The sequence below is a fragment of the Leptodactylus fuscus genome, chromosome 2, assembly GCF_031893055.1.
Source record: "Leptodactylus fuscus isolate aLepFus1 chromosome 2, aLepFus1.hap2, whole genome shotgun sequence".
Classification (NCBI taxonomy): Eukaryota; Metazoa; Chordata; class Amphibia; order Anura; family Leptodactylidae; genus Leptodactylus; species Leptodactylus fuscus.
In genome coordinates this window covers 126,049,021-126,076,037 of record NC_134266.1, presented here as the reverse complement: position 1 = coordinate 126,076,037, position 27,017 = coordinate 126,049,021, and the positions used below count along the sequence as shown (strand labels likewise).

The 27,017-nt window shown below is 40.9% G+C and overlaps 1 protein-coding gene across 2 annotated transcripts in view; it reads left to right on the top strand.

Annotated features, from left to right (window-relative positions):
• The window catches only part of EPHA10 (EPH receptor A10), a 589,871-nt gene that overhangs the window by 461,024 nt on the left and 101,830 nt on the right, over positions 1-27,017 (top strand). For both annotated transcript variants that reach the window (XM_075264483.1, XM_075264482.1), the window contains exon 7: positions 8,001-8,166. In XM_075264483.1, the coding sequence (XP_075120584.1) occupies positions 8,001-8,166 (166 nt within the window). The remainder of the gene's footprint in view (positions 1-8,000; positions 8,167-27,017) is intronic.

Here is a 27,017-nt window from a genome sequence, read left to right as displayed (position 1 = left end):
TTACTCATTTCAACCACCATAAAGATTGGGAGAGGCAGGAATATAGATACAGTGAAGTGGAGAGACTAAACACTGTATTTAACATCTATAACTTGGCACCCCCTTTCTGTGAAAACCATTACTAGGCTCAGTAACACCTTCTACAATGGAACGTCCATTGCACTACTTCATCCATCTGGAAGCTGCATCTGTTGCCATTACTTCAGTAAAGTCACATCACTTTGTTCAACTGCAACTGGTGTCTCCTGAGTCAATCCTGTGCTTAGCATCATGTATAAAGAGCAATGGAACCGCACACTATAAAATATGGAGTTTGGGTGCTAGCAGACAAAGAGTCCTGCGACTCACATACAATGTAGATTAATGCTGCTGCACACCGTATGCATGTGAAAAAGTGAAAATTTATTGGTACATATACGCCATGAATTTGGTAAATTGGTTTGTAAAGCATAAAGAAAGTACTAGATCATTTCAGTGAACATAACGTTTCGGTCATATTAGACCTTCTTCAGATAAGATCTAGGAGTTGGCAGAGTTTGCAGCGGGATCATGGCGTCATGATCCCGCTGCAAACTCTGCCAACTCCTAGATCTTATCTGAAGAAGGTCTAATATGACCGAAACGTTATGTTTAGAGATGAGCGAACACTAAAATGTTCGAGGTTCGAAATTCGATTCGAACAGCCGCTCACTGTTCGAGTGTTCGAATGGGTTTCGAACCCCATTATAGTCTATGGGGAACATAAACTCGTTAAGGGGGAAACCCAAATTCGTGTCTGGAGGGTCACCAAGTCCACTATGACACCCCAGGAAATGATACCAACACCCTGGAATGACACTGGGACAGCAGGGGAAGCATGTCTGGGGGCATAAAAGTTACTTTATTTCATGGAAATCCCTGTCAGTTTGCGATTTTCGCAAGCTAACTTTTCCCCATAGAAATGCATTGGCCAGTGCTGATTGGCCAGAGTACGGAACTCGACCAATCAGCGCTGGCTCTGCTGGAGGAGGCGGAGTCTAAGATCGCTCCACACCAGTCTCCATTCAGGTCCGACCTTAGACTCCGCCTCCTCCGGCAGAGCCAGCGCTGATTGGCCGAAGGCTGGCCAATGCATTCCTATGCGAATGCAGAGACTTAGCAGTGCTGAGTCAGTTTTGCTCAACTACACATCTGATGCACACTCGGCACTGCTACATCAGATGTAGCAATCTGATGTAGCAGAGCCGAGGGTGCACTAGAACCCCTGTGCAAACTCAGTTCACGCTAATAGAATGCATTGGCCAGCACTGATTGGCCAATGCATTCTATTAGCCCGATGAAGTAGAGCTGAATGTGTGTGCTAAGCACACACATTCAGCACTGCTTCATCACGCCAATACAATGCATTAGCCAGTGCTGATTGGCCAGAGTACGGAATTCGGCCAATCAGCGCTGGCTCTGCTGGAGGAGGCGGAGTCTAAGGTCGGACCTGAATGGAGACTGGTGTGGAGCGATCTTAGACTCCGCCTCCTCCAGCAGAGCCAGCGCTGATTGGCCGAATTCCGTACTCTGGCCAATCAGCGCTGGCCAATGCATTCTATTAGCCCGATGAAGTAGAGCTGAATGTGTGTGCTTCTAGTGCTGGAGGATTCAGTTGAGTGTTGACAACTACTATTCCCATCCTGTGGTTCCCTCAAGTGGATTGTGGCAGAAAGTAGACAATCCAAATGTATTTTTATCTGTGAATTATCACATCTATACAGTATAAGGCAGATTTTCATATCATATTCATTAGTCTGTATTAGCAGAGGGGTTTGATTTGATGATGAATAAAACAATATATTTGTAATGCTTTATTACAGTAATTTGAAATCTCAAGCTAAGAAATGTGTAAAGTGTATCCCATCACCCAGGACTTCACCTGACCTAGATGCTCAGACATAAGTTGCAGCATAGACAGATCTGGTGGCTGAAGCAATCAGAGTCATTTGCACAGGTCTGATGCAGGGCAGAAGACAAGAAGTGTGTGGCTGCGGAGATTACAAGCAATCTCATACCTCTTTTGGTTTTATCAGTTCTCACTTGGGAGAGGTCCCATCATGCCTCTGCCAGGGTCACCAAATAAATTACAAGCAGAGCTGGAAAGATGTCACATCTAGTTGGCCGTGAGATGTTATTAATTATGGATGCCGCTATTGAAGAGATTACAAATCAGTTCAGATAAGCAAAGCAGCAAAGTCTTTGTTCAAGGAAAATAGGTAACTGAAGCATGGATTTCTCCTGCATTTTACCTTCACAAGTCTCCAATTTTTCCTTACTTACTATAAAGCGCTGGTAGTACATGATCCAATGATCCAGCTTGCTGTGCGCTTGCATTATTCAGAATAAATGCTCCTGTCCTTCAGACATTATTGTAACACATTTATTGTCAGCGCAGGCAAGGAAGCATTCAGTATTCATGTGAAAAGCTGACTTTTATATTGTCCTGAGGAATAACTTAATCCTCTCTGAGTTAATCTTGAAAGCTATAGCCAAAAGTGAATTAGAGCATTGGTACTGCTTACAAATAAGAGACAGTTTAAAGGCATATGCACACAATAACATGAGCACACATATGTTATTATGGTGACTGCTTTCCTAACCTGGGTATCCATTCATAGCTTATCTGGGCTTTCTTATGTTGCCATAACATTCTAATCTCCTTTTACCCCCTTAACAACTAACTCTGTATATACTCATTGAGAACTGTGTATAGAATTTGTGTTTTGTAATTCTGCTCAAAGATTTCTCAGGGTGCAGAGCTTGTCAGCAGGAAAATTGGTATTAAACTAATGACAGTACCTTGTAGAGCTGCTTCTACTCTTTCCAATGATGCCGTTCTTATTCTGCATTGTAACTCCATTTTCATGAAATTCAGCATTTAATTCTTACGCAAATTAGATGACAAGGGCTTGTCACACTTTGTCTGTAGTAAGTGGTGGTTATCTGAATTGAGGATCAAAGGTCCAGCGGGAGAAGAAACACCCCTTTCAATCTAATTTGCATAAGAGCTGCAATTTAGAATAAGAAAGTTCATCTTTGGAAAGTTCATAAGCAGCTCTACAAGGTACTATCATTAGTTTAATACTTATTTTGCTGCTGATAGACTCCCTTTAAAAAGGACACACATATTTCTTCAATAGTATACAAATAGAAAAGTCAAAACCATTTAACTCATATTAAAAAAAAAAAAAAATCATCTGGTCAATGAGTGGTGAGGAATGACTCCTCTACTGCTAACAGTACTCATCTATAGACAAGTACCAGGGAAGGGAGCGTTCCTCACTCCTCAGCGTCATGGCTGGGAAGTAAGGAAAGCCCCTTATCACAGTACAGCGCAATAGACGCTACCGTGAGGAGGGGTGTTCCTGACAACCTGTCAGAAATGCTTTTCTGACACTGAAGAGCTATGGTACCGACACTGATAGCTCTTCATCGGGGGCACAGAACAGGAAAGCCGATATTGCGCTGAATTCAGTTCACTGTCAGCTTTCTAGCGGTGTATTTCACTGCATGTGCCCGAAGATGTGAAATGTCCTCTTTAAAGTGAAAATTTAACTTTTCTTCTGTATTGTTAGGCTTACCCAAAGGTAAGGTTTTGTGTGGGTAGGTTTCATAAAAGGTGCTTTACCCACTCTGTTTCTAACTCTGTCTTTAGTTGACTGACTAGCTTTTAAGTTAGCAATTTAAACACAGTTTCTACTTTTTATATTCAAATATATCAGGTGACATGTGGGATCTCCTCAGTGTGGTTGATACCTCAAATGTTACAGAGTATGCTGCTTTCTTACTATATGCATACAATGTATATGTCATGTACACTCCTTCTTCTGCAAACTGCTTTCTGTATCTATAACCTGTGTGATCCACCTTTGCAGACAGCTTGGATGTTTCCCCTTTTCCAGTCTCTACTCTGTAACCTCCTCTCTGGTACCAGCATAACCAGGAGTGGTATAATAAATCAGGACAGATTCAGCAGGACAGCCAGCTATGTGAAATAGTTACACTCTCTTTACAGCACTTTCAAACTAGTTGAGCGTTTTCAAAGTTGCTTTTATTTTAAATTCAGGAACAAGCAAACAATTAAATACGTTAGTTGAAATGTGTCCATGGCCTTAAAGATGATGAAAGAGGCAGGTCAGCTTGTATATACAATGTCACATCAATGGAAAATGATCTTGACATGAATTGATCTTGTAGTATGACCTGTTCATCCCTATTGACTTTTTACACTTAAAATGATGCTGATCAATCCAACAATGCCTAGGAATATTCTTGAAAAACTAATAGTAGGAGGCAAAAAGAGGAAAGTATTCTGTGGTTTTGTGCTTGGTAGTAATGTGTCGCACACCCAATTAAACTGTACTTTCCTGATGATAGCTGATGAAAACGAGTATTAAAAATTCTTTAAGACTCTTTTCCATGTATCCTCATCGGAAGACTCTATGACAAAGAGAAAGTTATTAATTACCTGTTTCTTTTAACTATGAGATAATTTAATTAAAATTATGCATTCTCTGACTTTGGCAGTAGATCAACTAGTAAATGAGAAAGTGAGGTGAGAGTGCTTAAATACACCATATTAAATGACTAAATGACTCTCAGGGCTCAATTTTCTATGCTTAACACACCATGATCTGACACTGCAAAATACCTGTCTGATTATTTCTGTCGAGTATTTATCTGCCGTGATTATCACTATGCATGATTGAGAATACCAAGCATAGCAGTACAGTCTTCATTTTTGGATGACAATCCTGTAGCCAGCTGGTACTGCAGAGGGTCATTTGTGAATGTCATAGTCTTGAAAATTTCAGATAAACTAAACAACAACTTTTATTAACTGAAACATAAAGTGAGAATAAAGAACACAATTTAGTCCGAATTTTAAAATTACAACCATGTAACAAAAACTCTGTGTTATAGTTGACGTGTTAATTGGTACAGGGAAGCCAAAGGCGTCATATATTCTACAAGAGGGTTCTCAATTCTGCTTGAAAAAATAAATGTGCTTTAAGGATTTTCTAAATTTTCTTTAATACAGTGTAATATCAAGACATGTTGGGATTTGTGATGACTTGAGACTGGTTTGGTGATCAGATGCAGTTTTATATAAATGGCTTGCCATATGATAAATACCTGTAGTTGGGATGGGTTTGACAGAGCCAGGGCTACTCTACCACTCTGGACAGACCCAGGACTATATATACTATATGTATAGCTTGTGCAACTACACAGTAGCCCTGATGATAAAGGGCTGGCCACAATATAAATTAGCATGGTAGACCCAAGAGATAGTATTATTTGATACAGATATGTATTAACTCAATAGATCTCCATTTTTGGACTACAATTTTGAAACCAAAACACTATATTTCAACATGCTAACAAATGCCATGACAGGTTTCAATTCATGCCACAAACACTGGGTGGTTCAGTACAGACAGATAAAAATCATCAACCTAGTTACAATTAGAGATGAGCGAGTAGGATTCGATTGAGTAGGTATACGATCAAATACTACGTCTAGAAGTCTTCTCTGCGCAGCGTCCCCGCGTCCTCTTCCAGCTCTGAATTCACTCTGCTAGGCATCGGGCCTGGGCAGAGCCGACTGCACATGCCCGCACTACAAGAAAATGGCCGCTTTGACTGTAAGCGGCCATTTTCTTGTATTGCGGGCATGCGCAGTCGTCTCTGCCCAGGCCCAATGCCTAGCAGAGTGAATGCATTGCCAGATGATGACACGGGGATGCTGCATGGAGAAGACTTATCGTAAAATCCAGCCCAACCCTCACTCATGGACTTGGTAAGTTCAATTTGATCGAATGTTGCCTACCCCTGAAACGAGCATTTTTCCCCCATAGAGTATAATAGGATATAATAATTAGATTCGAGTAGTCGAATATTGAGGGGCTACTCGAAATGAATATCGAGTATTTAACTACTCGCTCATCTCTAGTTACAATTTACCATTAAATTATATTGCTTTTAGAAAAGCTGCTTAACTTGTGATGAGCATATCTATGCAACAAACAAACTATCTGTTACACATAGAAAGGCCCACACAGAGATAAAGCAGACAACAAAAACAATGAAAGTCAATGAAAAATGTTTTTCCGATGGCTTCTCATTGGTTTTTGTTGTCTTCTCTGATAAGATATCATGCTGCAGCAGTTTAACCAGTTACAAGTTAAAAGTTACTAGTTAAAGTTTGGGTTTCTGCTACACCCGCATATAGGTTTCCTGTACTAGGCGTCTGCCTGCTGACTATACCCACCCCTATTTTGGACCCCCCAGTGATCAACAGAACAAATAAATTTCAATGCAAAGAAAAATAAATAATGAAAGGAGGCACTCACCAGGATTACCATTGGAACATAGAATAAAGAATAATAGTTTATAAAATCTTGCTGAGTGCCCGTTTATTTATTTTTCTTTGCATTCTAGTGTATTTAGGATATTTTTGTAAGTGTGGAAAGCACCACCATATCATTTGGAGTCTGTCCTAATGCTATTCAGAATTGATCACAGATAAAGCATTGGAGCAGTGCCACCTTATTCTCCTGTATTTGTATTTTTCTGAGAACAAATAAATTATAGATTCTAATAATGCTCATATAGACAATCTCCCATCTCACAGTTTGCCTGCAGTCTCTTCTTCTCACTTCCTTTATTCCCCCCACCTCCCTCTTGCTGAATGGGACTCTGAAGTATCACAATACTTATACAGGTCAGATAATATGCAGATGCTTGTACAGAATGGACTTTGTGTTATCTGTGTCTTTACATTGAGAGATAACAAACTCAGCTTTATCAGCAAACTGCAATTAGCTAAACTGATTGTCCTGCAAGAGCAGTGAGTGACATCACTTGTCCTATCTCACAGGTCTGTGGTTATAGCAACATTGTGTAAATAATGGGAGGAATAACAAACAAAGAAAGCAGCATTTCTAAAGCAATATATTTAGGAAAAGTCTTCAATTTACATAAGCTACCAGTATGGATAGCATCCTTCAGATGGAACAACCCCTTAATACTTTTGTTCATTTTCTTAGGTACTGCAACTCAGACACAGCTCTGCCCTATGTACTGTTATGGTGTTACTACACCAGCAGAAACATGCAATGGAGTGAAGATCCCCACCGATGATATATTGATTCTCTACCAACCATATGAGAATCCATTAAAGTATCACTTTAGTGATTGATTGATTTATTTATGTTATGGAGAGAGGGTGACTATATTCTATATAGAATAAAATACACTTTAAAAGTATCAGAAGTTGTTGGGGGATGGGGTTTGAGGATTTTAGTAAAGAATATTGAAAAAGCCACTTATCTTATCCTCACCATCTGTACTATGTATCCTTAGCCAGAAATATTTATGGTTTTCATCATAGTATTTATCATACTTCAGGAGTCCTCTGCAATGGCCAGTCCATTTTCTGAATAAGGAGCAGAACTATCTAAATACTGTAGCTGTAGTCTGATTTTTAAGAACTGATATTCTGCTTGATGCACACAGGTTTATCAAAGCTGATCCATGTCAGGCAGATTAATGCACTTCTTTTAACTCTTAACACGTTTTAGTGCATTTCATTTTGTTAGAACTGATAAGAGCTATAGATAGGCACCTTGCATTTCATTGCTTACTTATCCGAGAAGTATAGCTCTTTCCTCATCTTATAATCAAAATACCAAGTATATAAGTTAAAAAAATCATTTGCTTTCTGATAACAGATTTCTTCCATCCTCTAATAATAGGGATTTGTCTATTAAAGGAATGAGTTTGGCCTGCAGCTGTTGTAGAGATCTTGAGTCTTGTCTTGGCACTGTGTTATATGTATCTAGCTCAGTACCTTGCAGTATGTGTGAACATTTAGAGAGCGGCCAGACAGAACAGTAAGGATTACGAACTCAGCATGGCAGGCTGATCCACATTTTTGGAGATTTTTAAACCTATAATATATTATTTTCTTATAGGACCAAAGAGACCAAAGTTACTCCACACTGAAGACACCTTTGACATCAGTAACTGTTCATAACCTGAAACCAGGAACTGTCTATGTCTTCCAAATTCGCACATCATCATCTTCTCAAGATTATGGAAGCTATAGCCCAAGCATTGAAGTGGAAACTCTAGGAGAATGTAAGTATTATTCTGCAAGGTGCTGCTTCTGCTGCCAAGATAAATTATATTAGGGTCAGAATATGATTTACAGGCTGTAGGTTGCAATGCTAGAAGTATCTATGTTGGAGATCCACTGCTTATTATCTGTATTTTTAGTTTTCCTGTATTGTAGATTTTTTATTTGCCAATTTACTTGTTATGTTTTGGATTTAGGTATTGTATTGAGTTAACCATGTACATTATGAACTAGAAGTATTTCCCGTCTTCTAAAATATCAGTTGCATAGAGCTCCTATATGTATATCCCCCAACCGAAGCCAATAAATAACAACAAAAAATTAAAATGAAATGTACAAATGTATTAAATATCCAAAGTAAATTAGAACCGGACAATTAAAAACATATTAAAATCACACCATCATACTTTTACATGGTATATTATTCATCTAAATTTAATTTCATTATCATTTATTTGGTGAACACATCAATTTATTTTCATTAACTTATATGTAATTTAATATTTTATATACAGTGGTGTTTGACTTTGTTAATCACAACTGTTTTTGTTGTCATTCATAGGTTTAACTTAGGGGATATGTACATATATATATATATATATATATATATATATATATATATATATATATATATATATATATGCGTTCATTTGATTTATTTGTATTTCCCATTTGATAGGAATTTGCTAAAATTTACTAGGATTACTGTATGAATATTATTTGTTGCATCTATAACTTTTTATTGTTATTATAAATATAGAAGGACATCTGCATGAATGCTTCCCATAAGCAGCTGACATTATGCAGTGAGGGCAGTCAGAAGCATTTTGAGCAGTAGTGTGGTTCTTAAGACACATCTCGAACACCCTAGCATAGAACCCTAAGTAATAATGTGGGATCTTCTTATAGGGATATGTGTTAAGTATTTGAGAGCATAAGACAATACGTTTTATAGGTATTTAATAGGAAATACATATTGTAGTACATATTTGATGGTGGTTTCTTGTTTGTCATACGAGAAATGCATTAAATAACTGGACAGACTGGACACACAACAAATCTGAGGTGCTAAGAGATATCCTGGTGTATTGGTAGAATGTGTGAAATACCAGTTCAAATATGTGCACACAAAAACGGCAAAGATTCCAGGAAATATTATAAATGATAACACATACATTGACATTTTGAAAATGGCTTTTCAATCAAGGTCTCCATAAATATTCATAGGTCAAATCACTTCCAAAATAATATACAGTAGTTTTCTTACTCTTGAATTCGTAGATTACCAAGTCACAAGTACATTTTATACACTTCTGTGTTTTATTGTAACTCCAAGAGATCAACTGACTGCACATGAAGCTCTGTAAAATGTATTCTGCTTCTGATGGATCTTTATAAATTCTATTTTAATCGCTTTGTGTGTTAGATAAATGGTGAAATAGATTTAGTAGAAAATGTACAATGTATCATGGACAAAAGATGTAAAATGAACATTCCTTTCTATAAGTGACTAAAGTCAATGAATACCAAATGCCTATTAGTAGTCTATTTGACTCACATGCCTCAGTTTTTTTCTCTCAATAAGTACTGTATATGTGATGAAGGATAACATATGATCTAAAATGCATTGTCTATTTTCACTACACTTGGATACAAAAAAAGATATTCTTCAATATACTGCTTTTTTGTTGAAGCAGCAGGGAGTCTCTATGGTCAGACCTTTGGTGATCTAGCACTTATTCCCTGTCTTATGGGGTATATGTGCTTATAATGGGAAAGCTCCTTTAAATTTCTTGCAGCACCAGTAAAGGGAAAAGGAAGAATTAAATGAATAGGCTTTCTGTTACTATGCATTGTTAACCACAATGAGAGTTTCTCTTTGGGACTGCTCTACACTCTGGATAATAGAATACAGTCCTAAAATGGTTGACTTTTGCTCTGTGTTGAGCACAGTACAAAATAGTCTTCTGTACTTCTTACTGTAATTGTATTATTTTTTTTTAGTTATTTCCAGCTAGCTATCTTACTATTCACCACAAGCAATGTGTAAGGAGTAGTTCTATAAGATCATGTTGAGATTGCAGAAAAAGTCTACTTTATTCTCCATAAATAGCACCGCTATTGCCTATGCACTTCCTTAAATATTGTTTTATCGGAAAAAGGCTGCAGTACTATGCACAGTTTATAGGATAGGAGGGGCGCTGTTTCTGAAAAGCATAATAACATACATGATCTCAAATATTGCTTACTCATTAGTTGTGACGAATTAGGGGGATAGCTAGAAATCTGACCAGTAAAAATCATGCTTTTTGCTTGCTTTAAGTGCCAGGTGGGGTTCTTTCCTATCTTTAAAAATACATAATCAGAAACAGACTACCCAATTTTCAATAGGCTGTCAATGAGGTTCTCATTAAGACTATCCCACTAAGCAAAATATTGTGTATTGACATCCAAATTCACTGTTATTAAATACAAGCAGTATAGAATGTGGTTGAAACTGTTTAATATAAAGATGTTACACCAAGTGTGAGCATGTTATGCCCCAGGAATTTGAAGATAAACTCCACATTATTATTGATTTTTCTATGTAGTCCTTTAAGCTAGTTGTGCCGTGCCGTCCAAGTGTCACTGTCTGAATATAGGATTGTCTTTCTCTATTAAAATATTATTAAAGGGAGTTTAACATCACCAAACCACTTTTGAACCCCATTATATGCGTTAAGGATCATTACTCACATTAATGCACATACCTGACTTGTGTCAAAGCTGTTCCTGATGCTAGCTTCACACTAGTGTCCGCATGGGGACCTGAAAGATGGAGAGCCTGTTTGCTTAAAAAGCTGTTACCCAAGGGCACTCACAGACCCTAGAGTTTGTAATGGGGTTCACTGGGTGTCTATTTTATAATGAAAAGTCCTCCTGGCAGGACTTTTTTTCTCTGCCGATTTTAGGCGGAATCTGTTTTGGCATCTCTTAGGGAAACTCCAATACAGTTGTGAACCTAGCCTAAGATGTTGAGAAATTCAAAGTTTATTTCATACATAGATTTGATATTTTGTGCAGTCTGGGCAGGGTCACACCTGCTGGGCCACCATATTATTTTGTGGTCTCTGAAAAAAGCTATTATTGGGACACACCAGTGTTATGGAATTGCATCTAAAGCCAACAGGAATTGGATCTAACAGGAAGCAGGAGAACACACTATCTAAATCTCACACTACCCCACAGAATAATCAAAATAGAGGAATATAGAAATTCCCAAGCTGCGGTCAAATCGGAGAGTTCACAGTCAAATCCAAATCAGTAAGTAAGCTGATATTCAGTAATGTAAGCCAAAGTGAGTTACCAAGAATACAAGAAACAGCAGATGTGTTCTGAGCACAGGAACCTAGCTAGTGACAATTTGTTTATAGCAGACACGTGGGAAGTTCTGAACAAACTTTACATATCCCTCCTCAGCTGATGATTGGGCAATGAGGCAGCACCCAGATTGGCCCTGTATCTCAGAGCTTTAACAGGCTGCAGAGCCATTATTTCTGTTTTGTAGGCAGTACTGGGTGGCCATCACATAAAAATGGGTGCTCCGGCAGGTGTAACACTTCACTGAGTGTACTGAACTCATTTACATATGGAATCTCTCAGCAACAAAATTGTAGTTTGACACATGAAAGGTATGTTCAATATGTTACTAACTGACCCCACAACAGCATGTAAGTGGTTTACAAGAAATTTTGGATGGGGGGAAACTCCCTGAAGATATTACAACAATGCAGTGGACCCAACACTCACCAAACATAGTCAACTATAATGCAAATACGTGTGCAGGTAAAAAAAACGCCACTGATACAAATGACAATAGCAGCTGCAATAGTTTAAAATTACTTTGAAAAATAAAACTTAAACAATGTTTAGAAAGTTGTTAAAGTTATTGCTAAATTAAAATTTTGCAAGTATAATTCATCTGGATTAAACATGTATACAGTGAAATATTAATATTAACTACAGGAACACGCACTGAGGGTATACACTGTGAAAGTAAATCTGTTAATATTGAGTTCCCATGATTGCACATCATCAAATCCGTCTAGTGAAAAACTAATTTTTGTAACTACAGACATGACAACGCATACTATCATCTCAAAGCTAATGATATCTGTTTATTGGAATAACTATTTTATCTTCCACTTGTGTCCTTAACTCCTTCATCTTTTATATGTAAAAAAAAAAAAAAGCACCCCAAAAAAGCATTTAGCATTAATTTTACTTTGGAATTGCGGTTTCCTGGACAGATAAATCAAATTTATAACATAATAGAGTAGTACCCAGTGTTGCCTGGGTATAAAGTGTGGGTGCAAAGTATCCTATTGAAGTGAGGAAGATCACCTGGGACATGGTAGTGGTAGGGCCCCTTCACACGGCGTAAGGGCTCGGCTCATTCCGAGCCGTACATGTGAGCTCTTCTAAACACTTCCCATTCACTTCAATGGGAGCGCTCGTAAAGCCGGCTTTACGTGCACTCCCATTGAAGTGAATGGGAAGTGTTTAGAAGCATTCGCGTGTATGGCTCGGAATGAGCCGAGCCCTTACGCCGTGTGAAGGGGCCCTAATGGGGAATGATTTATTTAAAGAGGTGGAAAAGCAAAATGAGGCAGTTTCTGTATATTATTATTATTATTATTATTATTATTATTATTATCATTATCATTATTATAGGACCATTGACTTCATGGTTTAATACAATACACAAAATACACAATACAAGTACGATATTAACGGTGACCATCAAGAACAGTGGGACACAAAGTCTGTCCTGCAAAGGCTTACAATCTATGAGGGACAAGCTTGCGATTGTGGGGGACAATCTAATTTGTTGTGGTAGTGAGTTCAAGAGTATTGGGGATGCATCACAGTCATGTGAAGATATACAATATATATCAGGTATTCTAGGCTAACACCCACTCTCGATGCCGCCCGCCTAATATCAGGGAAAGTTTGTTACTGCTACAAACTTTCCCTGATGTGGCCTTTACATGATCGGAACCTGAACCTATGTGATTTATAAAGACAAAGTGTGGGGAAATCCGGATTCAATGCAAATCGAATATTTCCTGAAATTCGGATCAAATTCCACTTTGTCGTCTTCAATTCGCTCATCTCTAATTATGACCTAAGAATATGAAAACTTTTATGCGCTTAAATATTGCTAAAGATTTGCATACGTTTTTAAGAAGCAGACAATTTTTAATTGAAACAGATTTCTGACTGATATTAAAAGTATTAAAGGATATGGTGTGAAAGTAGCCTTAGAACCCTGTTTGAGGCCTAGGGCTGAGGAGAATCCCAGTTGAAAGATAGGTAGGAATATGGATCTGGTCTGAACATTTTTTTTATTAGGTCTGGAATCTGAATTTAGTCCTCTGCATTAGATTCTGAGATAATGAAGGGCCATGGTCTGGGGTCTAAATTTATTTAAGAGTATGGCTTGTGGTCTGAATTTATTAAGAGTCTGATCTGGGATCTAAACTGACTTATGGATTTATGTTATTTTTGCCTGCCTAAAATATTTTATGCAATTTCTCCCTAAAGCATAGATTTCTTATTTTGTTCCATTTCCATTATTATGAAGTTATTATGAAGATACAGGCCAAATAGTGACGAATTATGTGTTGTTATTTTTGTTTTTGTCCCACAAATGTTTTCTCGGTTCATTTTATTCATATTGTAATAAAATGATTCAAATCACACTTAAATGTCATGATGGCTCTTTATGACAGTTAATCTTGGTCATTATCACAAATGATGTCTGATTCCCTGCAGCTTGTCTAGCAGAGTACAAGCGAATCATGCTGAGTAAACACAGACATAAAGTTCATGCCTATTACTTGGACATACTTGTGTGCCGACTTCTTTCTATTACTAGATTTACACATTGCTACAGCTTGTAGGCACCCAAGGCCATAAACTTTCTATTTAGCATAAAACATCCTTTTTCTCCCTTGCTTAGAGAGCCACCTCTCCTTTACCATTTAAAGCTATAACACCTCTTTCTCAGTTTTCTTTTCCATTTCTAAAAAGTAATCTTTATTCACAGTCTACTGGAAAGGAAATGACTTTCAACATGGCTATTGCATGAACCGACTAAGGTTATTGGAGGCCTTTATAAAGGTGCCATTAAAAAGCAGCTACAAAATATCTTAGGATAAAAGTCCACAACCACAAAGCGCTGTGAGAAAAACCGCATCAGAAATGCATCACACTTTCTGCGGAGTTTTCCTCTGCGGGTTTTCTGCTTCAATAACATCTAGATGGAAAATACCAGCATTTCCGTAGGTATAATTGATATGCTGTCATTTACAAAATGCAACAGCATGTCTGCTGCAGATATTTTCCTATAGTATGTGGATGGGATTAGCCAGAAAGCAAGGCTATGGCATCATGCATATGTTAGAGCTTTCTGCAGGAAAAATAAGTACAGGTGTAATAAGATAAAATAAGATAATCCTTTAATAGTCCCACCATCGGGAAATTCAGTGTGTTACAGCAGCATGGATAATACAGTAATATATTACAAGAAAGAACACATACAAGCTCATAGCAGAGAGAAAAAAATACTCTGAGTCATAGCAACTAAAAAGAAAAGAAAGACTCAGGCTCATTTAGTTCGCTGTTTGGAGTGATCTTCACTTAGCCTGATGTTGATTATACAGCCTGACCGCAGTTGGGAGGAAGGATCTTCAATAATGCTCCTTCTCACACTTGGGGTGAAGCAGTTGGTCACTGACAATACTGCCTAGTGCTGCCACGGTCTCATACATGGGATGGGGGTTGTTCTCCAGCATGGAGCTCACCACGGAATATGCTCTATTAGGTACAGGACAAGAGACATAAATCATTATTTCTAGAGGAAAATGTATTGCTGAAGCCATGGCACAAGTTTTTTTTTCTTTTGGACTTTCTGAAAAACCTCTGTATGTACGGTAATTAGACAAATATTGAAGTGCACCAAGGCCCCATACAGCAATATCAAAAACAAAAGGGAATAACGACACCGAGCAACCATAGTGTAGTAAATTCTGGAATGGGAAATGTCCTAATAAGTGGTGAACGCTCACCTTTAATGGTTGTGAATCAAAGTCACAACTCTGTATTCACATGTGTAACCGGAGTGTCCACCTCGGGTTCAGCAGCAGTAATCCCAACACCTCAAAAGGTGTTCGTATGTAGAGAAGAAATGACCAAGCCTCAGATTTGGTGACAATCTGGGAAATAAAGAACTGCGCTCCCCTTCTTAGTTTGGTAAAAACGGTTTTATTTTGGTAAACTCACACACAACGCGTTTCGGGCATCTAACCACGCCCTTCTTCAGGTGCAATAGTTTCTAAAAGTGAAAGATAAAATGTACAAAAAATATATACAAATCTCAAACCTTAGTCATTCGTCATTAAAACAAAATTTCAAGCCAGCCCAACCTGGATATCTACATATGGAAGCTGCACCTGGGACTGTCGACATTATAAAAGAGTATAATATAAAATGGTACACATTGGCCTTATGGGCTATCAAAAAGAATACCCCTTGCAATAATATCCATTCTTATCACACTATGGAACCTATAAGTCCCATTAGCATCAAACCCTTTGTGGGTTACTAGCAACCAATACTCAAAAGAAAATACAAGCCTTTCTGCTTGTAGTTGAAAGCATCAGGCTTTAATGACAGTTAGCTCCCTAACAGTGAGTAGAACTGCCAAAAAACAACCCCACATTAGGACAGGGCATTCCTCAAACTAAACTCTCCCGAATCGGAGAGAGAGAATAAATACAAATAGAAATGAGTGACGGAAAACACTTACTTTAACCGCTGGGCTAGATTGCATGTCAGCCCAGCGGAAGGCACGGCTATTTAAATCATTGGCGGGAGTGGGTAGGAACGCCCTCCAGGTTTCCCTGTGCGGGCGCATGCGTACCAGCATGCACGCATCTGCCCGGGACCAGGCGATCCCGTCCCAGAGACCATACTACTGCGCACGCGCCAGGCCTGGCAGATCCGCACCTGCGCATGAAAACATCTGAATCAACTTCTATAGTGGCCTCTAGAAGCCCCTATGCGCATGCGTGTAAATCTCGGCACCCTGCACGGCTATATCAGCGCGATCTGTTAAGTGAATGAGAGATGTATTAACAGTCATTGCGCCCCAAAGACTCTTTTAGGTGCACGTTTGGATGAATGATCTATACTCAATATATTGATCAGTATATTGATCAATCCCTGGTTCTGACCCAGGCTAGCTAGGATGGATCAGGCTCGGGGGTATAGGGCGTTCCTACCCACTCCCGCCAATGATTTAAATAGCCGTGCCTTCCGCTGGGCTGACATGCAATCTAGCCCAGCGGTTAAGGTAAGTGTTTTCCGTCACTCATTTCTATTTGTATTTATTCTCTCTCTCCGATTCGGGAGAGTTTAGTTTGAGGAATGCCCTGTCCTAATGTGGGGTTGTTTTTTGGCAGTTCTACTCACTGTTAGGGAGCTAACTGTCATTAAAGCCTGATGCTTTCAACTACAAGCAGAAAGGCTTGTATTTTCTTTTGAGTATTGGTTGCTAGTAACCCACAAAGGGTTTGATGCTAATGGGACTTATAGGTTCCATAGTGTGATAAGAATGGATATTATTGCAAGGGGTATTCTTTTTGATAGCCCATAAGGCCAATGTGTACCATTTTATATTATACTCTTTTATAATGTCGACAGTCCCAGGTGGAGCTTCCATATGTAGATATCCAGGTTGGGCTGGCTTGAAATTTTGTTTTAATGACGAATGACTAAGGTTTGAGATTTGTATATATTTTTTGTACATTTTATCTTTCACTTTTAGAAACTATTTCACCTGAAGAAGGGCGTGGTTAGACGCCCGAAACGCATTGTGTGTGAGTTTACCAAAATAAAACCGTTTTTACCAAACTAAGAAGGGGAGCGCAGTTCTTTATTTCCCAGATTGTCACCAAATCTGAGGCTTGGTCGTTTCTTCTCTCCATACAGCAATATGATCATGAGCATAAGGGCCCATAAAGTAGTTTTTGAAATATTTTCTGCTTTTTTCAATTAATTAGTAGTCCCATATTATGTATATTTCCATACTCCTTTTAATGAAAACGTTGAAAGAGCATTACTTCCCAACCATAGTAAATAATAGAGATGAGCGAACAGTGTTCTATCGAACACATGTTCGATCGGATATCAGGGTGTTCGCCATGTTCGAATCGAATCGAACACCACGTGGTAAAGTGCGCCAAAATTCGATTCCCCTCCCACCTTCCCTGGCGCCTTTTTTGCACCAATAACAGCGCAGGGGAGGTGGGACAGGAACTACGACACCGGGGGCATTGAAAAAAATTGGAAAAAGTCATTGGCTGCCGAAATCAGGTGACCTCCATTTTAGACGAATAGTGGATTTCAAATCCGGGTCATATGAGAATGTGAACTTTGTGACTATGAGACAGGGATAGCTGTACAGGCAGGGATAGCTAGGGATAACCTTTATTTAGGGGGGAATGTTATTAAAAATAACTTTTTGGGGCTCTATCGGGTGTGTAATTGTGATTTTTGTGAGATAAACTTTTTCCCATAGGGATGCATTGGCCAGCGCTGATTGGCCGAATTCCGTACTCTGGCCAATCAGTGCTGGCCAATGCATTCTATTAGCTTGATGAAGCAGAGTGTGCACAAGGGTTCAAGCGCACCCTCGGCTCTGATGTAGCAGAGCCGAGGCTGTACAAGGGTTCAAGCGCACCCTCGGCTCTGATGTAGGAGAGCCGAGGGTGCACTTGAACCCTTGTGCACCCTCAGCTCTGCTACATCAGAGCCGAGGGTGCGCTTGAACCCTTGTGCACACTCTGCTTCATCAAGCTAATAGAATGCATTGGCCAGCGCTGATTGGCCAATGTATTCTATTAGCCTGATGAAGTAGAGCTGAATGTGTGTGCTAAGCACACACATTCAGCTCTACTTCATCGGGCTAATAGAATGCATTGGCCAGCGCTGATTGGCCAGAGTACGGAACTCGACCAATCAGCGCTGGCTCTGCTGGAGGAGGCGGAGTCTAAGATCGCTCCACACCAGTCTCCATTCAGGTCCGACCTTAGACTCCGCCTCCTCCGGCAGAGCCAGCGCTGATTGGCCGAAGGCTGGCCAATGCATTCCTATGCGAATGCAGAGACTTAGCAGTGCTGAGTCAGTTTTGCTCAACTACACATCTGATGCACACTCGGCACTGCTACATCAGATGTAGCAATCTGATGTAGCAGAGCCGAGGGTGCACTAGAACCCCTGTGCAAACTCAGTTCACGCTAATAGAATGCATTGGCCAGCGCTGATTGGCCAATGCATTCTATTAGCCCGATGAAGTAGAGCTGAATGTGTGTGCTAAGCACACACATTCAGCACTGCTTCATCACGCCAATACAATGCATTAGCCAGTGCTGATTGGCCAGAGTACGGAATTCGGCCAATCAGCGCTGGCTCTGCTGGAGGAGGCGGAGTCTAAGGTCGGACCTGAATGGAGACTGGTGTGGAGCGATCTTAGACTCCGCCTCCTCCAGCAGAGCCAGCGCTGATTGGTCGAGTTCCGTACTCTGGCCAATCAGCGCTGGCCAATGCATTCTATTAGCCCGATGAAGTAGAGCTGAATGTGTGTGCTTAGCACACACATTCAGCTCTACTTCATCAGGCTAATAGAATACATTGGCCAATCAGCGCTGGCCAATGCATTCTATTAGCTTGATGAAGCAGAGTGTGCACAAGGGTTCAAGCGCACCCTCGGCTCTGATGTAGCAGAGCTGAGGGTGCACAAGGGTTCAAGTGCACCCTCGGCTCTCCTACATCAGAGCCGAGGGTGCGCTTGAACCCTTGTGCAGCCTCGGCTCTGCTACATCAGAGCCGAGGGTGCGCTTGAACCCTTGTGCACACTCTGCTTCATCAAGCTAATAGAATGCATTGGCCAGCACTGATTGGCCAGAGTACGGAATTCGGCCAATCAGCGCTGGCCAATGCATTCTATTAGCCCGATGAAGTAGAGCTGAATGTGTGTGCTAAGCACACACATTCAGCACTGCTTCATCACGCCAATACAATGCATTAGCCAGTGCTGATTGGCCAGAGTACGGAATTCGGCCAATCAGCGCTGGCTCTGCTGGAGGAGGCGGAGTCTAAGATCGCTCCACACCAGTCTCCATTCAGGTCCGACCTTAGACTCCGCCTCCTCCAGCAGAGCCAGCGCTGATTGGCCGAATTCCGTACTCTGGCCAATCAGCACTGGCTAATGCATTGTATTGGCGTGATGAAGCAGTGCTGAATGAGTGTGCTTAGCACACACATTCAGCTCTACTTCATCGGGCTAATAGAATGCATTGGCCAATCAGCGCTGGCCAATGCATTCTATTAGCGTGAACTGAGTTTGCACAGGGGTTCTAGTGCACCCTCGGCTCTGCTACATCAGATTGCTACATCTGATGTAGCAGTGACGAGTGTGCATCAGATGTGTAGTTGAGCAAAACTGACTCAGCACTGCTAAGTCTGCATTCGCATAGGAATGCATTGGCCAGCCTTCGGCCAATCAGCGCTGGCTCTGCCGGAGGAGGCGGAGTCTAAGGTCGGACCTGAATGGAGACTGGTGTGGAGCGATCTTAGACTCCGCCTCCTCCAGCAGAGCCAGCGCTGATTGGCTGAATTCCGTACTCTGGCCAATCAGCACTGGCTAATGCATTGTATTGGCGTGATGAAGCAGTGCTGAATGTGTGTGCTTAGCACACACATTCAGCTCTACTTCATCGGGCTAATAGAATGCATTGGCCAGCGCTGATTGGCCAGAGTACGGAATTCAGCCAATCAGCGCTGGCTCTGCTGGAGGAGGCGGAGTCTAAGATCGCTCCACACCAGTCTCCATTCAGGTCCGACCTTAGACTCCGCCTCCTCCAGCAGAGCCAGCGCTGATTGGCCGAATTCCGTACTCTGGCCAATCAGCACTGGCTAATGCATTGTATTGGCGTGATGAAGCAGTGCTGAATGTGTGTGCTTAGCACACACATTCAGCTCTACTTCATCGGGCTAATAGAATGCATTGGCCAGCGCTGATTGGCCGAATTCCGTACTCTGGCCAATCAGCACTGGCTAATGCATTGTATTGGCGTGATGAAGCAGTGCTGAATGTGTGTGCTTAGCACACACATTCAGCTCTACTTCATTGGGCTAATAGAATGCATTGGCCAATCAGCGCTGGCCAATGCATTCTATTAGCGTGAACTGAGTTTGCACAGGGGTTCTAGTGCACCCTCGGCTCTGCTACATCAGATTGCTACATCTGATGTAGCAGTGCCGAGTGTGCATCAGATGTGTAGTTGAGCAAAACTGACTCAGCACTGCTAAGTCTGCATTCGCATAGGAATGCATTGGCCAGCCTTCGGCCAATCAGCGCTGGCTCTGCCGGAGGAGGCGGATTCTAAGGTCGGACCTGAATGGAGACTGGTGTGGAGCGATCTTAGACTCCGCCTCCTCCAGCAGAGCCAGCGCTGATTGGTCGAGTTCCGTACTCTGGCCAATCAGCACTGGCCAATGCATTTCTATGGGGAAAAGTTAGCTTGCGAAAATCGCAAACTGACAGGGATTTCCATGAAATAAAGTGACTTTTATGCCCCCAGACATGCTTCCCCTGCTGTCCCAGTGTCATTCCAGGGTGTTGGTATCATTTCCTGGGGTGTCATAGTGGACTTGGTGACCCTCCAGACACGAATTTGGGTTTCCCCCTTAACGAGTTTATGTTCCCCATAGACTATAATGGGGTTCGAAACCCATTCGAACACTCGAACAGTGAGCGGCTGTTCGAATCGAATTTCGAACCTCGAACATTTTAGTGTTCGCTCATCTCTAGTAAATAACATTATAGTGCCAATACAGCAAGACTTGCATCAGTAAGTTCAAACATCCACCAGCTCAAGGAGAACTGAGAACTATAGAAAAGGGGAAATTGCTAAAATCTAGTCAGTGACAGATGGATCGTGGTTAATAGAATCCACATTCCGTTATCTGGCTATAACAGTGAGTATTAATTTGTCAAATACAAAGTACTAAGAAAGAATAGTTCATTGTTATACACTGTATTACTGTAATACTGTCTATTCTACACTGTGATATCATAACATAGAACTTCTGGACCTACAGGTGGCTCGTTAGTAGGCACATACAAGTGTATGTCCCCTTGCTCTAAAATAGCTTATCATAGAGCACCCTTTATATCTACCTAACAATCCATCAGTAATTGTGATCTATGGAATTCATTAGGTTACTCCTTTATAAAACTAATAGAGAGTAGAAAACTTCTTCTGAAGTGGCCTTCTTACCTCTGAACATCAGTGCAGATGCACTTTGTACATGTTATGATATGTCTATGAAAATTCCTGTCTATTAAAAACATGATTATATTTTTAAGTTTATAAGATCATATTTTAAAGAGTTTATCCCATCTCTTCTCATATGACTGGAGAGCAAAGTAACCGCATGTATTGGTAGGTTTCAATGCAGCTCGGGACGATGAAATATATGGGCTATAAGAGCTGTCTATGTGCTTGTAAGGATTGGAGTCAGGGTCAGGCAGTGCAAAGTGACACAGCTGGGAAAGCAACACTGTGCAACTAATGACAAAAGGGGTCGCAGGCCCTGCAGCTATAACTATGCTGTAATATCTGAGATGAGGCAGACCAATGCACTTCCTAATTGAAGTGCGCCTACCATGGCTCCTAACCTTCTATCTGGCGGCTAGAATAAGGGAAGAGGAGGCCCTGAAAGTCCTAGGGACTGGAGTCAAGGGGTCACAGCTAAACACAAAGCACAGTGTAAATGCAATGCAAAACAAAAGACTAAACAGCATGGAACCAGGGAGGACCACAAGTCCCAGCAAGACACAGAAGAGAAGGCGAGGTCAGACGAGCAAGAGGTCAAGCCAGGAGATATAATAAAAGGTACCAAATCAAAAGACAAGGGATAGTCAAAAATACAAGCCGGGTCTAAAAACCAAGGAACATATGGAATACAAACAGACAGGGAATCAGACTGAGCAGGGGGACCAGGAAACACAAAGTGAGTGGCTGGCAAGGATCCATGCCTGGGTGGGGTTTAAATAGCAGCAGAGAACACACCTGATGGCTAATGACATGGAGACTGAAGGCAAGGAAAAGATTAACCCTTAATGACCTAAGCACACCCAATAGAACTCCTAACACGTCTCCCAGGGAGACGCTGCGCAGCAAGGAGACCGCGGCGACTCCGTATCCTGACAGTGCTATTTGTATGTGGTTACATGTTTACTAAAATGGCTAATTCTGCTTTTTAAAATAATCTGAAATAAACATTTCCTATAGCTCACCTGAATTACATTGCACACTGCATCCTATGTCTAAATGAAATTGAAACACCTTAAGACTAGGGTTGAGCGATCAGGATCGGAAAAGATCGGATTCTGATCAGTGATTGAGTAAATTTCACGATCGCGATCGGAATTCCGACCCGATCTTTTCCAGTGGGATCGAGATCGGAGGTTATCTCAAGATCGACTCAACCCTAAAAGTGACTTTTCCCATAGAAAAGCATTGACTAGGGTTGAAGATCAGGATCGGAAAAGATCAGATCCCAGTCGGCGATCAAGCAAATTTCACGATCGAGATCGGCTGGAAAATGATCGGAAATCGGATTTTAAAATCGATCTTGAAATCTCAAGATCAGTTCAACCCTACTTAAGACAGATGAGACACTGTAATTTTATCATTAACCCATTATAACTAACAATTCCCTTCTATCAATATTATGTCTATACCTTTGCTATCCCTGCACTAGCAAAGCCTTAGCACTTGTTCCCTCTACAGCAATTTCCATGAAAGTGAAAGTATCCCCTTGTCCCTCCTATTACTTCACTCTTCACCTTCTCTATTCATGAATCTTCACAATAGACACAACATTTCAAATAGTTCTTATTCTCCTTCAACACTTGGAGCACTTTCACTGTTGCCACTTCTGTTCTGTTTCTGAGGGAATTTCAGCAACTCAGAAATTCAGCAGTCATCTGGGGTACACATGATGTCTTTCTTTTTATCTTTTTCCTTGAAGCTTTGTAAGTAAAAGAGCATTATGTGAGTAACTTAGACACACAAGCAATAAAAACCTTAACAAGCAGAACAATGATTGTAATGCCTATAGCAATCTGCACCAGTAGCAACATGAGGCGTAAAAAAACATCCTCCCCAGGCTCCATGATTCATCCCAATAGCTTTACATAGATTCCAGACATTTTCAGATATTTTAAAGCCTCTCTCTTTGCTCCTCTTTTGTACTCAGTAGAGATACATCTGTTGGGGTAGGCACCCCTATTGTAATATACAACATTGGCACTTGGATATTGCCACTCTTTGAGTGCAGCTTGTGCAGCAGCTTTGTCCACTGTGGCCTTGCCAAAGACTTTAGAAGTCTTTTCTCTGGTATGAGCCTGCACCTTTATTACTGATAGTCTACACAGACATGAAGTCAATTCTGCATGCTTATTGGCTTAATTGCTTCAGCCTCTTCATAAGTCAGCCGGACGTCCCTCTGTCATAATAGAAATTTACGCCAGTTAGCAACCGGAGTAGATTTCCGTTATGATTAGAGATGAGCGAACAGTGTTCTATCGAACACATGTTCGATCGGATATTAGGCTGTTCGGCATGTTCGAATCGAATCGAACACCGCGTGGTAAAGTGCGCCATTACTCGATTCCCCTCCCACCTTCCCTGGCGCCTTTTTTGCTCCAATAACAGCGCAGGGTAGGTGGGACAGGAACTACGACACCGGTGACGTTGAAAAAAGTAGGCAAAACCCATTGGCTGCCGAAAACATGTGACCTCTAATTTAAAAGAACAGCGCCGCCCAGCTTCGCGTCATTCTGAGCTTGCAATTCACCGAGGACGGAGGTTTCCGTCCAGTTAGCTAGGGGTTAGATTCTGGGTAGGCAGGGACAGGCTAGATAGGAAGGAGAAGACAACCAACAGCTCTTATAAGAGCTAAATTCCAGGGAGAAGCTTGTCAGTGTAACGTGGCACTGACGGGCTCAATCGCCGCAACCCAGCTTTCCCAGGATCCTGAATGGAATACACTGTCAGTGTATTCCCGTATACCCGATATATACCCCCGATACCCGTTCCAACGGTGTGCCCCCCCACCTTCACCCCAGAAATACCCTGCAAGTCCCCTAGCAATAGGATTGGGGCTATATACACCCACTATTTTTGCTACTGCCATATAGTGCCATTGTCTCACTGGGAATTCAAAGAATATATTGGGCTTACATATAACTTCAATTCCAGGGAGAAGCTTGTCAGTGTAACGTGGCACTGACGGGCTCAATCGCCGCAACCCAGCTTTCCCAGGATCCTGAATGGAACACACTGACAGTGTATTCCCGTATACCCCATATATACACCCCAAATCCCCGTTCCAACGGTGTGCCCCCCCACCTTCACCTCAGAAATACCCTGCAAGTCCCCTAGCAATAGAATTGGGGCTATATACACCCACAATTTTTGCTACTGGTATATAGTGCCATTGTCTGACTGGGAATTCAAAGAATATATTGGGGTGACGTGCACCCACAATTTTTGCTACTGCTATACAGTGCCATTGTCTCACTGGGAATTCAAAGAATATATGGGGGTTATGTGCACCCACAATTTTTAATACTGGTATACAGTGCCATTGTCTGACTGGGAATTCAAAGAATATATGGGGGTTACGTGCACCCACAATTTTTAATACTGCTATACAGTTCCTTTGTCTCACTGGGAATTCAAAGAATATATGGGGGTTATGTGCACCCACAATTTTTAATACTGGTATACAGTGCCATTGTCTGACTGGGAATTCAAAGAATATATGGGGGTTATGTGCACCCACAATTTTTACTACTGGTATACAGTGCCATTGTCTGACTGGGAATTCAAAGAATATATGGGGGTTATGTGCACCCACAATTTTTAATACTGGTATATAGTGCCATTGTCTGACTGGGAATTCAAAGAATATATGGGGGTTACGTGCACCCACAATTTTTACTACTGGTATACAGTGCCATTGTCTCACTGGGAATTCAAAGAATATATGGGGGTTATGTGCACCCACAATTTTTACTACTGGTATACAGTGCCATTGTCTGACTGGGAATTCAAAGAATATATGGGGGTTATGTGCACCCACAATTTTTAATACTGGTATATAGTGCCATTGTCTGACTGGGAATTCAAAGAATATATGGGGGTTACGTGCACCCACAATTTTTACTACTGGTATACAGTGCCATTGTCTGACTGGGAATTCAAAGAATATATGGGGGTTACGTGCACCCACAATTTTTAATACTGCTATACAGTTCCATTGTCTCACTGGGAATTCAAAGAATATATGGGGGTTATGTGCACCCACAATTTTTAATACTGGTATACAGTGCCATTGTCTGACTGGGAATTCAAAGAATATATGGGGGTTACGTGCACCCACAATTTTTAATACTGCTATACAGTTCCATTGTCTCACTGGGAATTCAAAGAATATATGGGGGTTATGTGCACCCACAATTTTTAATACTGGTATATAGTGCCATTGTCTGACTGGGAATTCAAAGAATATATGGGGGTTACGTGCACCCACAATTTTTGCTACTGCTATACAGTTCCATTGTCTCACTGGGAATTCAAAGAATATATGGGGGTTATGTGCACCCACAATTTTTAATACTGGTATACAGTGCCATTGTCTGACTGGGAATTCAAAGAATATATGGGGGTTACGTGCACCCACAATTTTTAATACTGCTATACAGTTCCTTTGTCTCACTGGGAATTCAAAGAATATATGGGGGTTATGTGCACCCACAATTTTTAATACTGGTATACAGTGCCATTGTCTGACTGGGAATTCAAAGAATATATGGGGGTTACGTGCACCCACAATTTTTAATACTGCTATACAGTTCCTTTGTCTCACTGGGAATTCAAAGAATATATGGGGGTTATGTGCACCCACAATTTTTAATACTGGTATACAGTGCCATTGTCTGACTGGGAATTCAAAGAATATATGGGGGTTATGTGCACCCACAATTTTTAATACTGGTATACAGTGCCATTGTCTGACTGGGAATTCAAAGAATATATGGGGGTTATGTGCACCCACAATTTTTAATACTGGTATACAGTGCCATTGTCTGACTGGGAATTCAAAGAATATATTGGGGTTATGTGCACCCACAATTTTTACTACTGGTATATAGTGCCATTGTCTGACTGGGAATTCAAAGAATATATGGGGGTTATGTGCACCCACAATTTTTACTACTGGTATACAGTGCCATTGTCTGACTGGGAATTCAAAGAATATATTGGGGTTATGTGCACCCACAATTTTTACTACTGGTATATAGTGCCATTGTCTGACTGGGAATTCAAAGAATATATGGGGGTTATGTGCACCCACAATTTTTAATACTGGTATACAGTGCCATTGTCTGACTGGGAATTCAAAGAATATATTGGGGTTATGTGCACCCACAATTTTTACTACTGGTATATAGTGCCATTGTCTGACTGGGAATTCAAAGAATATATGGGGGTTATGTGCACCCACAATTTTTAATACTGGTATACAGTGCCATTGTCTGACTGGGAATTCAAAGAATATATGGGGGTTACGTGCACCCACAATTTTTAATACTGCTATACAGTTCCTTTGTCTCACTGGGAATTCAAAGAATATATGGGGGTTATGTGCACCCACAATTTTTACTACT